At 35.8% G+C, this 17986-nt stretch overlaps 1 protein-coding gene across 3 annotated transcripts in view; it reads left to right on the top strand.

Moving 5' to 3' along the window:
• LOC100603380 (cytochrome b5 reductase 4) overlaps positions 1-17986 on the top strand; it is a 111449-nt gene that overhangs the window by 62377 nt on the left and 31086 nt on the right. For all 3 annotated transcript variants that reach the window (XM_030798239.1, XM_030798240.1, XM_003258288.2), the window contains exons 5-10: positions 324-356; positions 3902-3962; positions 5301-5358; positions 6999-7092; positions 8355-8387; positions 10397-10519. In XM_030798239.1, the coding sequence (XP_030654099.1) occupies positions 324-356; positions 3902-3962; positions 5301-5358; positions 6999-7092; positions 8355-8387; positions 10397-10519 (402 nt within the window). The remainder of the gene's footprint in view (positions 1-323; positions 357-3901; positions 3963-5300; positions 5359-6998; positions 7093-8354; positions 8388-10396; positions 10520-17986) is intronic.

Genomic DNA, 17986 nt, shown 5'->3' with positions numbered 1-17986 from the left:
GATAACCTGGATGAAACTTGACATTTACATATGCTCATATAGAAATTAACCAAGATATTAGAAAAAAGTGACCAAAGAATTAGAAAAAATCCAAATGAAATGAGAGACAAACATCTGGAGAAATATGGTCTGGCAGTCTTCAGAGATGAAACTTACTTGTTTAAAACAAAGGCCATTTCTAGATTGACCTGTTTCTCTCCTCAGGCCTTGGAAGAAAGCCCTTCAAAAAAGAAGGGATGTTGTCTTGAAATCAGTAATGTGGACTGACATTCTCACTGACATTAAAGCATTCTTATTTGACTTTTTTTTCTAAATCACTACAGACTATCGTGAGGAGGAAAAGAAAGTCTTAAATGGTAAGTCTATAAATTTATATTAAATGAATCATATTCACATGCTTATGAATAGTATTGGTTCACACAATTGTCTGGGGCATTTAGATATATATATATATATTTTTTTTTTGAGATGGAGTCTTGCTTTGTCACCCAGGCTGGAGTGCAGTGGCACCATCTCGGCTCACTGTAACCTCCGCCTCCCGGGTTCAAGCAATTCTCCTGCCTCAGTGTCCTGAGTAGCTGGGATTACAGGTGCACACCACACACCTGGCTAATTTTTGTATTTTTAGTAGAGAAGGGGTTTCACCATGTTGGTCAGGCTGGTCTCGAACTCCTGACCTCGTGATCCACCCACCTGGGCCTCCCAGAGTGCTGGGATTATGGGCGTGAGCCACTGTGCCCGGCCTAGATTTTTTTTTTTTTTTAAATATGAAAGATAGCTTTACTGGCCCAAACTCAAAAGTCTTTTGTAGGGTTTTATAGGCTCCTTATTCCAGCCATTACTCTTATAGTCGTGCCTTCTATGACATCCCTGAAGACATGTTATCTTCCCTCAGCTTGAATACTTGTAGCAATTAGGAGTTTCTTCCTCAGAAACAAGACAAAACAAGTCAGTTTTCTTAGATGTGAGCTCACCTCCAGTGTTTGCATACACATGCCAAATAGTTTATTAATCTACAGTTTTCTAAGCTGAGTGGTGCATCCAGCCATTCTGGATGACTTGCAAATAATGACTGACACTTCCTCTCCCCCACAAAAAAGTTTGGCATGATGGTCACTCCTGACATAAAATGCATGGTGCTAACTCTGACTGAACTATATTGATGTACATTTAGAAACATTTTTTTCTTTCATTTGCAAAAGACAGTTATAGAAATGCAACTAACAAGCTAGATTGCCAGATGAGTTACCTTTTTCTTTGTTAACTGGAGGAAATAGTCTATATTGTGGACTAATTTATGCAATTTATAGTACCTGAAGTTGTTCATTGGATAATATAACACTCCATTAAATGAGGGACTGATCTTTGGTTTCGTCTGACGATTGACTCTTCTGTGGCACTACAAAAGCAACCATTGCTTAATGATTGATTACTGATAGACTAGGCATTTCCTTTCCACCACATATGGCTTCCAGAACCTATACTTTTCTGTTGCCTTCTTTGGATGCACTGCATTTGACTAATTTCTCAGTAAAAGGTGGCGTTAAGTATGGAATATAGCACTCCACGAGTGATTTGGTTAGCACTGTTACCTCTTGTGACCTGGACCCTATAAGATTGGAACATATCTGTCTATCTATATATTTATTAGCTGCTTTTCCCTTTTGGCTCATTTAAGTCTATGTGGTATGTCTCTGTATTTGCAAATGTGATCTGCCTGCATTCTATGTTACTATTCCAATAGCTGCTCAAAATACTGAATGGGTTGGACTACTTTCCTATTCCACTAGAGACCCGATCCCTTCAAATTGACAGCATTCAATCAACCAATACTTATGGAAGGGAGAACATGCATTCAGTCCACCTTGCATTACTTACTTTTTTTCGCTACACACTCACCCCCTATTCTTTCAACTTACTCAAAATAATATTATGTAAAGTTTGAGGGTTTTTTTTTGTTTTTAGTTAGTTTTTAATTAAGATACATTCCACGGCTTATTATTCTGTTTTAATAAGATATATCTTAAGTATACTAAGTAGTTTTTTAGAATGTTTGATTATTGTCTCATTTGCTCACCCATGAGATTGCAGGGAGCATTTCATTGCTATTAATAGTTCCAGTCTGAGGAAGAGGAAACAGTGGCTTTTGCATAAAATCACAGCACTGGCGCTGAGCTTAAGTATAGGTTTTCTGGTCCTAATTAGGTCATACAAGATCAGTGGTGACTTACAATTTATGAATTCTGTTTATAGCGTTTTCTTACAGAAATTCTTAGATTTTGATGCATTTGATTTTTATTTATATACCTAAGAGACTTCTGAAAGAGAAACAACATTAATCTCTTAAATCTTTCAGTGCTTCTTAATTTAATAAGATTATTTTGTCTTGCTTTTACCATATTAGAAAAAATACATTCAATTCTTGTAGTCCTCTCTTGTTTTACATGTAGTTTTGTAGTAGAGCACTCTTCTTTTAGTGCCCACTGCTAATTATTAGTTCACAACTGTGACCTTGTTGTCACATCTCTGAGGCTTCCTTTGTTTATCTGAAAATAGTGTTCTGCAGAGTTATGTGGGAAGAAATGGAAGCTGAATGAGTAAGGCCTGGACTCAGGGCTCACCATCAGCCCATTCAGAAAAATATGACTGTTTTACATCTTACTTGCACTTGAGCTTGTCTTGAAACAAAAGGTTTGTGTCTAAAAAGAATCTTGAAAACCTCTAAACTGTCTTGTCCCAAAGGCGTCTTGCAACTCTTAAATTTATGTCAAATACTGTGATTTCTAATTTGGGCACCCAAGACTCAGCAGATACTAACCATTAATTTTTGTTCCTGTATAGTTTGAAAAATAATAATATAATTGATGCAATGATTTTCAAAAGTCATGTAGCAGCAGTACTTCTTTTTTCCAGACTAAATCTTACCATACACAAACAATGCACTTCTATTGTAGGGGGGAAATACTTAATGTTTGCAATATCTTGAGTTCTTCCATGCCTCAGAGTTTTCTGAGGTCATTTAAAAACCGTAGCATTAGTGGGCTTTTAAAATGCATCATACACCCAAGATGCATTTTGTGGGTGTGCATACCCACAAGAATGCATACCCACAACAGTGAGTAAAATGGGAAAAGACAGAAGACCACATGTTGGTGAGGTTGTGGAGCAGCTGGAACTTTCAAACTTTTTACTGTGGTAAAAAGTTTAAATTGGTACAACCACTTTGAAAAGCCGTTGAGTAGTATCTTCTAAAGCTAAACATACAAACACCCTTCATACTAGCCAAACATGTAGATATGTGTTCTTTAAGAATATGCACGTACCTGTAAAAGAATATTTATATCAACACTGTGTATAATAGCTCCAAACTGGAAACAACCTGAATGTTCATCAACAGGAGAATGAATAAATTGTGAACTATTCATATAATGTAATACTACTCAGTTACAAAAAGGACCAAGCTGATGAATTCAACAGCATGAATAAAATTTCAGAAAGCCTAGATTTGATTTGTTGCTTATTATTTATCATGCTTATTTCACATAAGAACTGTAATGTCTAGAATATTGGACAAAAAGCCAGACTAAAAGAGAACATGTTTTATTCTACTTACATAAAAATCAAACACAGGCAAATACTAACCATGGTGTTAGTAGTCAGAATACATGTTACTCTTGAGGCAGGGATGGTGATTGAAAAGGGGGCATGAAGAGAGTGCTGACTGCAAGGGTATGTTTCACTTTATCACGGCCTTTTGGCTAAGATCAAGTGAAAATATATTGAGTAGTACATTTGTGATTTGTATCTTTCTATAAATATATGTGATATTTCACTAAGAAGTTAAAAGACAAAAAATTAAAAATACTTTGTAGATGAACTATAGCTATCTTTCTTTGTAAAGGCATGCTTCCCAAGAGCCAAGTAACAGATACACTTGCCAAAGAAGGTCCTAGTTATCCAAGGTATGCATTCTTATTTAAAATTTTTAAACTTAAATCAATTATATACAAAAATGTATACATTTAAAAAATAAAGTAGCTCTGGGTTTGATTTATTGCTTACTATTAGTCATGCATCTTTGACACAAGAACCGTAGTGCCTCATTTATTAGATGTTGTTGGAGAATGAGCTGTTCCATAAATGTGAATTTTAAATATAACTGAAGTTTGATCCATTTTAAACACCAATACTTTAAAAAACTATTTTGAAATATTTTTCTGATTATAAAAAAATACATTAATGGTAGAAAACTTAGAAAATATAGAGAAATACAAAAGAAAGTGATAAAATCAGTTGTAATCTCAGCATCCTTAGATATATACTATTATTTATATTTTCCAGTTAGATTAATATAATACCTACTTCCATATTATTCTATTTTTATAACATTGGGTATGACAGCATATAAGCATTTTTCTATGCCGTTAAATATTTTGTGAAAGCATTTTTCCTCTGCATTCCATCATATGACCATGCCATAACGTATTTAAATATTCTATTTTTTATATCTAGTTCATTTTTATCAATTTTTAATGGGAATTTTTCAAAGTGTATTGCCCAATAGTTGTCTTGAACAGTTAACAGTAACTTAAGCAATACATATATATTTTGTTAGTGACACTTAAAGTGCCTTCAGGTGTGTTCTTTGTAGTTCTTTCTCTTACCCCTTTTCTCTCTACCACCAGTCTATATTATTCTAACATCAGCATCCTGCTATATTTGTTAAATTATTTCATATACAATTTTAAGTTAGGGACTAAGGATGCCCTCTGTAGATTAGCCTATATAGGTGATAAGTGCAAAAAGAGTATCAATCTGATCAATAGCTATAACAAAACAGAAGACTTAGTTTCACTTTAAGTTTCACTAGGGACCCATTAAACAACCTTGATGAGTTCATTTCTTCACTACTAATATATTTGTGACAGGGAGGAGTGAAGATAATAAACATGTACATTTTTTCATGCTCTTTAACAAAATATGTTGTTTTGGTTTTGCTCTGATAAAAGAAGATTTTAGTAAAGAGATGTGTAGGCTCTATAAAAAGGGTCTTGTGGAGGATATTTTGTTTTTATTCAAGTGGGAATACATGGAAGTATAGATATTTTAAATTTAGAAATAGTTGTCAGCTGTATAATGAAGAATGTAACATGGTAAGACCACTGTTTATTTAGAAAAAAAGCTTAACCTAGAGAAATACAGATATGTCTCACTATAAATTTTAAACATTTAATGATTAATATGTGTTAATGCACATGATTGTCAATATAATTATTCATCCTTTTGTTTATATTTTACAGCTATGATTGGTTCCAAACAGACTCTTTAGTCACCATTGCCATATATACTAAACAGAAGGTAAATATGTCTTTAAAATCAGAAAAGAAGTAAATAATAAATGTTAATTTATGTACCAGGTCTTTTTCTAAACACTTTTTTATATTATTTACTTCTCACTACAATTCTTTGAGGTAGATAGTATTGTTATCTCTTTTGTACAGAAGAGGAAACAAAGAAAAGATTAAGTAATTCACCCAAAGTTACAAACTGAGTGGCAGATCTGGCATTTGGAATTCAGGCAGTCTGGTTCCAGAACATCTGCTCTTAACAGCCATTACCATAGCCTCTTAAAAATCAGAGTAGGAAGTATTTTATGTGTTTTTCTGTGTGTGCGTGTTTGTGTGTGTGTGTGTGTGTGTGTGTGTGTGTGTGTGTAAAGCATGGATAACAAAAAATGAATCTCAGTTAACTTCACCATAAGAACAAATTTCCTAGACATAAACTGGGATTGGAGAAGGTATTTCGCTGTGGCCGTGGCTTAGTATGTTTAAACCCCTAATGGTGTTCAGATGCCCATTTGAAACTGAAGTTAGGGAGGTAATTCATTAACCATCAAAACTAAAGTTAGGGAGATAGTTCATTCACTAAGTATTTATAACCTGCTTCATGTAGAACACAGCCTTAGCTATCAGGGATCTAATGATAGGCCAGATATGTAGAGACCTGACTTTCAAAAGGCTTACAGTCCAGCTGGAAAATCAGGTAAATATGCAGACAATTTAAAATATCTCCAAGCACATCCTCCAGCAACTGTTGAGGTTCCCACACTTCGAGGGATATGTAGATTTAAAGACAAGCTCTGGCAGCTAGGAATTTTTGAGAATTCATGCTACTTCTATAGTAACAGAACCATGTCTGAACCAGTGGGTTCCTCTGACTCTTGCAGCATGATTTGGTCATTCTGCAGGAGTGACCAGCCTCTGCTTGGAAAGAGCCAAGACGGCCAGAGGCACTACTTATCCTGTCTTCCACTCCCTCTTGATATTGTCTCTTCATCACACAGTTCAAAACCCAGAGCACAGGCTCTAGGGAGGTCCACTTGTACTGGTAATATCAATGGGACACAGAGGATGGATGGCTAAGGGAAAAGGAAAGGTTTCCATGTGGAATAATGTATTCATTGAATAATATAAATAATATATATCTTACACCAAGGCTATGTAGAAGTTAGAGACATCTAAAAATATGTTAGTGAATTGATTTTTTTTATAAGCTAAGGTCAAGAGGTTTTGTAATTTGCCCAGGATCATACATTACAGGAAAGATAAAGATGAACAACAAATATCTTGGTTTCTGCTCTGATTGTAATTTTCTGGGGGGTGGGGAGGTTCCATATTGCTTATTCAAAAAATATTTATTGAGCACCTACTAGGTGCCAAACGATGTTCTAAAGATAGTCCCTTAACCTTAGAGCTTAGAGATTAGTGGATAAGGTAGATATTAAACAGAGATAAATATGTAGTAATTAAAATTTTGATATGTCCATTGAAGGAGAAGAACTGGGTTGTAAGAGAAAAACAGAAGTCACATTTGTTTAGCTTGGAGGTTCAATAAAGAAGCACCATATGAACTACCACAGATCACATTAAAATTATAGTTGTAGAAGTTTGGGGGACAATTTTACTTTCTAATCTTTCTATTTTTGCTTTCTCTTTAAGGATATCAATTTAGACTCAATAATAGTTGATCATCAGAATGATTCCTTTAGAGCAGAAACAATTATTAAGGATTATTTATATCTTATACATATTGGTGAGTACTTTATTATTATTAATGGAAAGAGCTCTGGTTTTCTTTAAATATGGCAATAACTTGGTCTACAGTCTAGGTAACTGTAATATTGTATCTGCTGTTACCATTTTGGTTTGTCATTTTTGATCAGTTTTTTTCCTGTAATTTCTTTACACTAATAAAAGTACTAGCAAGTGGCGGTGTGACCCCACCTTTCCAAGTTTAAGCAATTAGATGCAATCAAAATCAATAATATAAAATATTTGTTGGCCCAGCTTTGTAAAATCTCTCATGCTTGACACCTACCAGAAGTCTTCCAAGGCCCATTGGTCACATGTCCTACTGACTGTCCTTCGCTAGGTGGCCCATTCCACTGGTCTGTTCCTTGCCAGCTCTGCCATAGGAAGTCAGTGGCTGCAGCAAAGCAGCCTGGACTACACATTTGTATTGTACCCTCCAGCTGTCAGTCCCTTTGTGGCTAAAGACCAACTTTGTATTTTTTTATCAGGACAGAGAAAAAAGTAGAAACCAGGGAACCCTACACTAGCATACATATTTTAAAAAACTAAAAATCCCACAGTTAAAAATATGAAACTCTTGGTTGCCAATATTGCATTGGAATGACTGAAATAATGCAAAATTGTAAATTCCAGATAACCATATGAACACAGTGAAATTTACAGCAGACATTTGTAAGCATATTTCTTGCATCTCCCCCTTCTGGAATATAAGCTCCATAGGGGCAGAAATTTTTCTGTCTTATTAACTGTTGTGTCCATAATACCTAGAAAATACCTGTCACATGTAGATGCTCAATAAAATTTTTTTTCAATAACTGAATGGATAGTCAACTTTGGAGAACAATAAGAAAAGGTAAGCTACACCCAGACCTGGCCTCTATTCACATACATACACGCACACTCACACACTGGGGCTTGCGTGCTTCAGCTGCTGCCTCTCCGTAGCCTGCTCCTCTCTCGGTTTGTAGGATTCCAAGTCTGGAACCATCCATGCTTGGACTAGTGTGGGTTACCCACTTGTGGGCAATTGAGTATTTGCTCTTTAGTTAAAAGGGAGAAAAATGAAACAATTGAAAATATATATATTTAAATAATTTGATTCTTTATTTTGATTGTGTAAAATTTCTTTGTTTTGGTCTCTCAGAACATGTTTTATTTGTCCTGAGGGATTTGAAATAGTACATAAAAGAGCCATTTAAATGACATATGGTGTTCAAAAACTGTATGAATTGAAGTTTAACTAAATAAATTTGTCTGTCTTAGGGCTAAGCCATGAGGTTCAGGAAGATTTTTCTGGTAAGCTACCAAAAACCAAAAATTATATATGTATGCACATATACACATACCTACAGAGAGAGAGATACAAAAAAATTGAAAAATTAGCATTTGTTTTATTTTTCATGTCTATATTTTCATGTTGCAAAACAAAGATGTGATGTTTTCTCTTTTTTTTTTAAACTTTTAAGTTTTGGGATTCATGTGCAGGATGTGCAAGTTTGTTACATAGGTAAATGTGTGTCATGGGGGTTTGTTGTACAGATACAAACAAATACATTAATTTTTAAATATACCCCTCCCTCTAGTTTCAGGTTTTTTTCCTATTTTTTCTTCCCCATTATTCCTCTTTTGTGTGTGAGACGGGGTCTCACTCTATCACCCAGGTTGGACTGCAGCGGTGTGATCTTGGCTCACTGCAACCTCTGCCTCCCAGGCTGAAGTGATCCTCCCACCTCAGCCTCCTGAGTAGTTGAGATCACAGTACACACACCACCACACCTGGCTAATTTTTTTTTTGTAGAGACGGGGTTTCACCATGTCGCCCCGACTGGCCCCCCCTTATTTGTTTTTTCTCTCTTTAACCTTTATTTTTTTTCTCCTTAAAAAAAAGAAAAATCCTGTCTCCTTTTTATTCTTCATTCCTCATGTCTGCCCTACTCCTGACATGCAGCATGTAGAAATATACTATATTAGACAAATTTTTCTTTCGTCTATATATTTAAATGTTTAATGTTGAGAGAGCTTACTAAATTATGAATATTGCTGCATGTAAACACGCAGTGTAGGTTTTACACAGCTATTTAATAATAGAAGACTCATGATAGAATGATATTTTCTTGTTTTCAAGTACTGTCATGGTACCTTACACTGGTCTAGTGTTTCCTCTTTTCCATATATCATTATAGGCTCTGTAAATTGTATAAATCAGGCTCTTTAAAGACAAAGACCATGGTTTTATTTTGGTTAAGCTTCGAATCAGTGCTCATTGAATTGAATTCATTTGACTCATCTATCTTTAAAAGTTAAATTGTTACTGGGTTTTGTGTTCACTGTGGGGGAGAGCAGAACATTGTTTCTGAAGAAAAATTAAATATGCTTTAAATCTTGAAAAGCATGTTCAATTCATAAAATTTAAATCAGCATATGAAAGCATATCTTTTATTATACCCACATATCGCAAACATTTTAATTATTCAATAAATAGAAAGGTAATCTAAAATATTTTTATCAAAGATTCACATGCACTTTATCAATTTACTCTATTGGCTAGGAGCTCATTCTCATGAGGCTCTTCTTGTGTTTAATAGGCTCAGTATTAGTCTACTGAATTTACTCATCAGAATCCTTCAGATTCTGACTAACGAATGTTAACGAAACAAATTAGAGGCTGAGGTGGGCCGATCACGAAGTCAGGAGATCGAGACCATCCTGGCTAACACAGTGAAACCCCGTCTCTACTAAAAATAAAAAAAAAAAAATTAGCCGGGCGTGGTGGCGGGTGCCTGTAGTTCCAGCTACTCGGGAGGCTGAGGCTGGAGAATGGCATGAACCTGGAAGCTGGAGCTTGCAGTGAGCCCAGATCACGCCACTGCACTCCAGCCTGGGCGACAGAGCAAGACTCCGTCTCAAAAAAAAAAAAAAAAAAGAAAAAAAAGAATTAAATTTGCTTTTGTGGGGGCATTCAATACTAATGTGTACATCTCAACCTATTTTTTTTTTAAGCTTTATGTCAATTAGTTGCCATGGCTATATTTGAGCTTGTATGAAAACCAACAACACATAGTAGTTTGGCCCTTAATAAATTAGCTTGAAAGAAATTAATCTGAATCTATTAATAAAATAAAACATATAAGGATAAACAATTATGATTGTGATTGAATATGTAAACCAAATCTTATTTATCCCACTAATAATCAGTACCATTCATATTAGATCAGGGCACTTGTACTATTTGAGAAATACTGGTTTTAAAATAAAATCTTGTATTTAGTATCGGTGAACACAAATGGAATTTATCTTCTTTTCAGTGCGGGTTGTTGAGAGTGTGGGAAAAATAGAGATTGTTCTAAAAAAAAAAGAGAATACTTCTTGGGACTTTCTTGGCCATCCCCTGAAGAATCATAATTCACTTATTCCAAGGAAAGATACAGGTATGCTGTGTTCTTTTGTTATGTTAATTTCACATTCATGAAATTGTTGTTAGTTGTACAGTTGTAACAGAGTTTGGAAGGCTGCTTTGAAATGAGCTGAAGGGTCCTTGTATCTACCGCTAGGAAGTTTGAAAGGGACAATGTGTCTGTTGTCCTGCTTTTTTTTCCCATAGAAGTTAAATTTCAGACTCTACTGTCTAATGTTTAGGCATAGCAAAGTCATTACGTAATGATACCTGAGTGAAGAAGCCTACTTGTGCTTAGACTGTTGATCAACCATTTACTCTTTCAGGTCCCCTTTTGTGAAAGATGCAAAAACAAGTTTAAGTTTATGCTTTGTATGTCTGCTTGATATTTTTCCTATTGAGGAAGACATGTTTACTATTTTTCTTCTTAATTAAACTAGTTTCTCAGTTTACTTCTTGTGTTAGTCTCTTCTCACATTGCTATAAAGAAATACCTGAGACTGGATAATTTATAAAGAAAAGAGGTTAATTGGCTCACAGTTCCACAGGCTGTATAGGAAGCATGGTCCTGGCATTTGCTTCATTTCTGGGGAGGACCCAGGAAACTTACAATCATAGCAGAAAGTGAATGGAAAACAAGCACATCTTACATGGCTGGAGAAGGAGGAGGAGAGAGATGGGGGAGGTGCTACACACTTTTAAACAACCAGATCTTGTGTAAACTCTGTCATGAGAACACCACCAAGAGGGTGGTCCTAAACCATTCATGAAGGATCCGCCCCCATGCTCCAGTCACCTCCAACTAGGCCCTACCTCCAACACTGGGGATTACAATTCAACCTAAGATTTGGATGGGGACACAGATCCAAACCATATCTTTTCTAAAAGATGATACCATCCATTTCTTTTCATTTTTAAAAAGCTTCTTATCTAAGCTTAACATATATATAGAAAAGGGTGCATATTAGAAGTGCTCTACTTGATGATATTTTGCAAAATGAACATATCCTATATTTTCTTTTTGGAAATTGGTAGTATTTGCTCCTTGTTCTAAGTGTTTTGGAATTTCACAATGATGTGCCAGAACATGGATGATTTTTCATCCTTCATACTGGGTATACATTTTTTGTGCTAATCTTTTCAATATGGAAACTTATGATCTTCAGTTCTTGGAAACTATTATTGGTTTTTCTTCTCCCCATGGTCTGTTTTACTTTGTACATATTGAACTTCCTTAACTATTCTTCTAATTGTCTTATCTTTTCTCTCTTATTTTCAGTTTTGTCCTTTTGTTCTACCTTCTGCAAGATGTCTTCAGATGTGTCTTCTAGCTCTTCTATTGAGTTACTCATTTCTACTCATATTTTTAACTTCTATAACTCCTTTGATTTATTTTCCTTTGTTTTAGCATCCTATTCTTATTAGCTTATCTTTTAAAGAATGGTAATGTTTTCTTCTCACTGTATAACTTGTGTGTCCCTCAGGTTTGTTGTTGTTTGTTTGTTATGGTGTCTTTAATATTAAATGCTTTCTTTGAATGTTTCCTAATCTTTTACTATCTGCTCATATTTCAGGGTGGGACTGTAAAACTAATTGGAAACTGTGCATGTGGGTGTGGCTTGTCAACGGTTATATTCACTATATGGCTGGAACATTTCTTTGGGAAAAGTCCAATGCCAAGAGTCCCTAGAGTGAACAATCTCCTACCTTGTACCCAGCATTTCAGAAGCCATGTGGGGAAGAAGGCTGGGCCTAGCTTCTGGTATATCTGTAAGCGTCACTTAATTTTTTCTTTCTTTCTTTCTTTTTTTTTTTTTTTCCTTAGAACGTTATATTAGTTTGCTGGGACTGCAGTAACAAACTACTACAGACTGAGTGTCTTTGGGAGAGCTGGTCTCTTCTGAGACTTCTTCCCTTAGCTTGTAGATGGCCTCTTTTTTTCCTGTTTCTTTAGATGGTCTTCCTTCTGTATGTCTGTGTCCTAATGTCCTCTTTATAAAAATACCAGTCACAATGAATTAGAGCCAACTTAATTACCTTTTAAATGAAGACCCCATTTCCAAATATCATCACATTCTGAGGTGTTGGGGGTTATGACTTCAACATATGTATTTGGTGAGGAAACACAATTCAGTCTATAGCATAGACCCAATCCAAAGACCCCTTGTTTACCCTCTAGAGTGCAAACTTCTTGTATTTTGCTCATGTGGGGAAGTGTCAGTCATGTGGCTGTGCTAAGTAGGGGAGGACTTCAAAGGGATGGGAAGACCCATCCAAGCTTCTTAAATGAACTTGTATTGAGAAAGTAATTTTAATTCTACCTTGATTCTGATGCCAGAGGTACTTGGTCCTGCCAGTTTCTGAGCCTTAAAGGAATTTTGTATTATAAGCGTGTTGGTTCTTGGCTTTCTCCACTTCTGGCTTAGCATTCATCTGTCTTGGGTCTGTTGAGTCATGTACCAGTCTTCTCTCTGCCTTGTCAGCTCCTAAAGTTTGTTGCTTTTGTCTCTGATTTCCATTCTTTCTGTCTGTGTGGGCTTATGCCTTAAAAATCAAACACACATACAAAAACCCTCTTTGTTGTTATTTTAGGGGATTCAGAAGGAACTAACTGCATGTATTCAGTTTATCTTCTTTAAATATATAAAATTATCATATATAATTTATTGCATGAGATAGGAAAATACAAACTTTTTCCTAGTCTTACCGCTCCACTCAGAACACTAAAGTGTGAGATTTCTTCTCACCAACAACCAATTCTACAGCAAACTGTCTGTCCTACAATTTAACTCAAGTCTGATACATCCTGGAGTTTAGGGCAGACCCCACAGGTTAAGGGCTTAGTCCCACAAGACTGCCCCCTCCTTCACATGCCAGTTGCAAATTCCAGGTTGTGATCTATGCTTCTGACCAGCCACCTATAAATGAGTGTTATCACAGCCTCCTTTTTGGGTTCAAAAATTTGCTAGGATGGCTCACAGAACTCAGGGAAACATTTAAGTTTATCATTTTACTATAAAGGATATTACAAAGGATACAGATAAATAGCTGGATGGAAGAAATGCATAGGGAAAATATGTGAAAAGGGGCACAGAGCTTCCATGACCTCAGTGATTGCATCACCCTCCAAATATTTTCATGTGTTCAGCTTTCCACAAGCTCTTCAAACCATGTTGTTTTGGGTTTTTATGGGGGCTTTATTACATAGGTGTGATTGATTACCTTATTGACCATTGGTGAGCAGCTCAACTTTCAGCCTGTCCTGTCTTCAGAGATCTAGGAAGGAGGCTGCTGGTTCCAATCCTTTAATCACATGGTTGGTTTCCCAGGCAGACAGGTCCCATCTTGAGGCTATCCAGGAGCCCACCAGGAGTCTCCCCATTAGAAAAAAAGATGCTCCTATCACCAGGAAATCTCAGGGATTTAGGAATTCTGTTTAAGACACTTATAGTACTTAGGAAATTACAAAAAGTTTTAGGAGCTCAATGTCAGGAACCGGGTTAAAGACCAAATATTAGAATAGAAGATTCTTTTAATGTCTCTGTTTACAAGGATTTTAGGAGTTCTGTGCCAGGAACCAGGGACACAGACCAGTAAGTATTTCTTTTTAATTCACAACTATGAAAATATATTTGTAGATAATTTTCAGAAAAGTATGAGGCAGCCTTATTTTTTTTTTATTGTTATACTTTAGGTTTTAGGGTACATGTGCACAATGTGCAGGTTTGTTACATATGTATCCATGTGCCACGTTGATTTCCTGCACCCATTAACTCGTCATTTAGCATTAGGTATATCTCCTAATGGAGGCAGCCTTATTTTGAGTACACCTTGTGTGTAGGAGACTGTTTTAGGCACTGGAATGAAACAGAGTATGGGAAATTTAGTTTCCCAGGTGGAAGATAGAAAATAAGGAAACATGAAATTGAAGAATACTTTTATAAGGAAACAGGCCGACAAGGACAAGTTATACAGTACAAACTAAACATGTTTTGTGGTAGCCCCAAGTGAATAGACGTAGATGAATTTGGTCTTGAATGACTGCCTCAAGGAAGTGCATTTGAAGCAGTATTTTCAAAGTGAAGTCCATGGCTTTCAGAAAAAAAACAAAACAAAAACTATATGGGACTTTCCAGGTAGAGCCACAGATCATTAGTGCTTGCGTATTGCGCCAGGCATTTTGCTGCGTGTAGAGAAGGAAAAATGTAAGTGGCATATATAGGAAAGTTCAAATGGGTTAATTTTACCAGAGCAAGAAGTCTGAATTTTTTGGTATTAGGTAAGGAGAAAGGACATAGGGAAATGATAGTGTGATATAGCAGATCAGAAAAGAATAGAAAAGGGACAATGGAAATGAAAAGGTATTTTTAGAGTGAAGTCTCTTTCCCTGAAGTTATCTGACTTATCTAGTGATTGGAAAACCATAGCAAACCAGGTAAAAGCCAAGTCCAAGAAATAAGTGCTACTGAGAACCTGGGCTGACCTCCATTTGGAAATACTAGTTAGAACGACCATCATTCAGATAGTCTCTGTAATTTCTTGAGGCTTTCCATGAATTCTTTTATTTCTGCTGTAAATTTTTCCTTGAATCCTGAAACACCATAAAAAAAGAAAGGTTTAGCTTTCTTGGTTGAAGTGGGAGCTATAGTGTGTTTTTCAGTGAAGGTTTTCCACTTTGGAAAATGACTTGGAGTTTAGGAGATATTTTTGTTTATTTCACTGCATTAGCAAAGATAATTTCATCTTTCTCTTTTCTCCTCCTTAAATCATGACAAAAACTGTAGGTTATTTTATTCACTAGCAAAGCCGAATGCTTACATCAGCAAAGTATTATAATTAACTTGCTGTGAGTAGCCTTAAAGATTTACAGCCAATTGTGTGGTTCCTAGATTTTCAATATGTATTGCGGTAATTATTGACTTTATGATAATAGTATGCTGGCTCCATCTTACTAGTTTCTTAGCTGAAAGAATTTGTTTGAAAACAACCGTATAAGTTGAAAAACTTTTAATATAATGTTTTGTCATGTCAAATCTAGAATATACTTACATGAAGGATTCATATATCAGAGCATCAATCAGAGAACATCAGAGAAGAGAAACTTTCATTTTTTACCTTCCATCCAAATATAATAGGTCAATATTTTAAATTGTATGAATTGAACCAATATAATTTATAAGTGTGATGCTTCCAATTAATTTTTTTCTTCCCGGAAATGAAGATTATGAGTGAGTAGCTCTGGGGGGTGTGTGGGAGAAAGAGGCAGGGGGAGAGAAAGCTATAGAGAAAGAGATGGCTGAGGAACTTCTCTATTAGGGGTCAGAAATCAATAGATAATTGAATTACTATTTCTATACCCAAGGTAACATTAGCATTTATCTTGATTGATATTGTCTTTACTATGGAGTCTTGGATCACCAAACAAAGGTAATTTTAAAGATATGCCAACAAATAACCCAGTCAATTGGTTTTAGGAAACAAGATTTAAAAAAAAAAATTGTCTCACAATTTTGATATGTGAACAGCCACTTACAGGCATGTGTTGGAGATGTTGTGGGTTGGGTTCCAGACCGTCGCAATAGAGTATCACAATAAAGCAAGTCACACAATTTTTTTGGTTTCCCAGTGCGTGTTAAAGTTATATTTACATTATACTTTAGTCTGTTAAGTATACAATAGCATTATGTCTAAAAAACGACTTATACATTTTAATTAAAAAAACAATATATTACTAAAAAATGCTAACAGTTATCTGAGTCTTCAGTGAATCCTCATCTTTTTGCTGGTGGAGAGTCTTGCGTCGATGCTGATGATTGGTGACTGGTTAGGGTGGTGGTTGCTAAAGGTTGGGGTAGCTGTGGCAACTTCTTAAGAAAAAATGAAGTTTGCCCACATCGATTGACCCTTTCTTTCATAGAAGATTTCTCTGATAGCATTTTATTCACAGTAGAACTGCTTTCGAAATTGGAGTCAGTCCTCTCAAACGCTGTTGCTGTTTTATCAATTAAGTTTATGTATCATTCTGAATTCTCTGTTGTCATTTCAACAGCATTTCACAGCATCTTTGCCAGGAGTAGATTCCATCTCAAGAACCCACATTTTTTGCTCATCCCTAAGAAGCAACTGCTCATCTGTTCCAAGTTTTATCATGAGATTGCAGCAATTCAGTCACATCTTCAGGCTCCACTTCTAATTCTAGTTCTCTTGCTGTATTTCCACCACATCAGCAGTTACTTCCTCCACTTAAGTCTTGAACCCTTCAAAGCCATCCGTGAGAACTGGAATCACCTTCCAAATTCCTATTAATGTTGCTATTTTGACTGCCTCCCATAAATCTCAGATGTTCTTAATGGCATCTAGAATGGTGAAACTTCTATATTTGAAGCGCACTGTTGAGATCTACTATGTGGGAAAAAAAAAAAAAGATTCCTTTCAAATTGTTATCATTCATTGACAGTGCACCTAGTCACCCAAGAACTCTGGTGGAGATATCTGTCATGAAGATGGCTTCTTTCCTTAAACCTCTTAAACCAACTTCTAGCTTCTAACTTTTCTTCTGTAGCTTCCTCACCTCTCTCAGCCCTCCTAGAATTGAAAAGAGGTAGGTCCTTGCTCTGGACCAGGTTTTTGGCTTAAGGGAGTATTCTGGCTGGTTTCATCTGTCCAGACCACTCAGACTTTCTACATATCAGCAATAAGGCTATTTCGCTTTCTTATCAGATCATTCATGTGCTCACTAAAGTGGGACTTTTAATTTCCTTCGAGAGCTTTTCCACTGCATCCACAACTTGGCTATAGTGATTGGCTACTAATAATTACTAGTCATGTTCTCAAACTTTTTAAACAAGGCCTACTGAGTTGGGACAAGAAACCCTAATAGCTTCTTACTCCATCCCACATCTTTTCTAGCTGCCCTGAGATGTCGGACAGGCTTTTTAACTTCTATAAGCTTCTGTTTCCAGCAGGGAAAATAAGAGTAACTAAGTGCTTCAAAAGTGCAAGAAGGAGAAGCCAGTTGAAGGCAGTGTGGACTCCTAGTGCGGTCTTCTCTTTCTCTTCCATCTCCCATTGAAGACTACCTGCGTTTTCTATTTTGGCCTTGTGAAATTCTATTTTTTAAATGGGAAAATACAATTTCTTTTTAACATTAAGAAAATAGTATGCCCAAATAGTCTTATTATCCTCAGTATTTCAGCCGTACCCTGAGTATCTGAATATTAATTGTATGTATTTAATTCAAATAAGTTAGGTATTTGGGGCAGTAATATTTCTGTCTTTTGTTTTTGTTTTGCTGTCTTTATTTTCAGTTTCTCATTTTTTAGTATAATTACGTGTACTTAGAAAGCCAAAAAGCAGACAGTTAAATAATGGCATTGTGTAGACTGAAGTAGTCAGTGACATCTGCTTTATACTTCTTTTTTGTTTATATATATATATATTATTATTTAAGGTTTAGGGTACATGTGCACAACGTGCAGGTTTGTTACATGTGTAGACATGT

Source organism: Nomascus leucogenys, chromosome 18 (assembly GCF_006542625.1).
Source record: "Nomascus leucogenys isolate Asia chromosome 18, Asia_NLE_v1, whole genome shotgun sequence".
Taxonomy (NCBI): domain Eukaryota; kingdom Metazoa; phylum Chordata; class Mammalia; order Primates; family Hylobatidae; genus Nomascus; species Nomascus leucogenys.
Note: the sequence above shows the minus strand (reverse complement) of the source record. Positions and strands in the feature narration are given on the sequence as shown.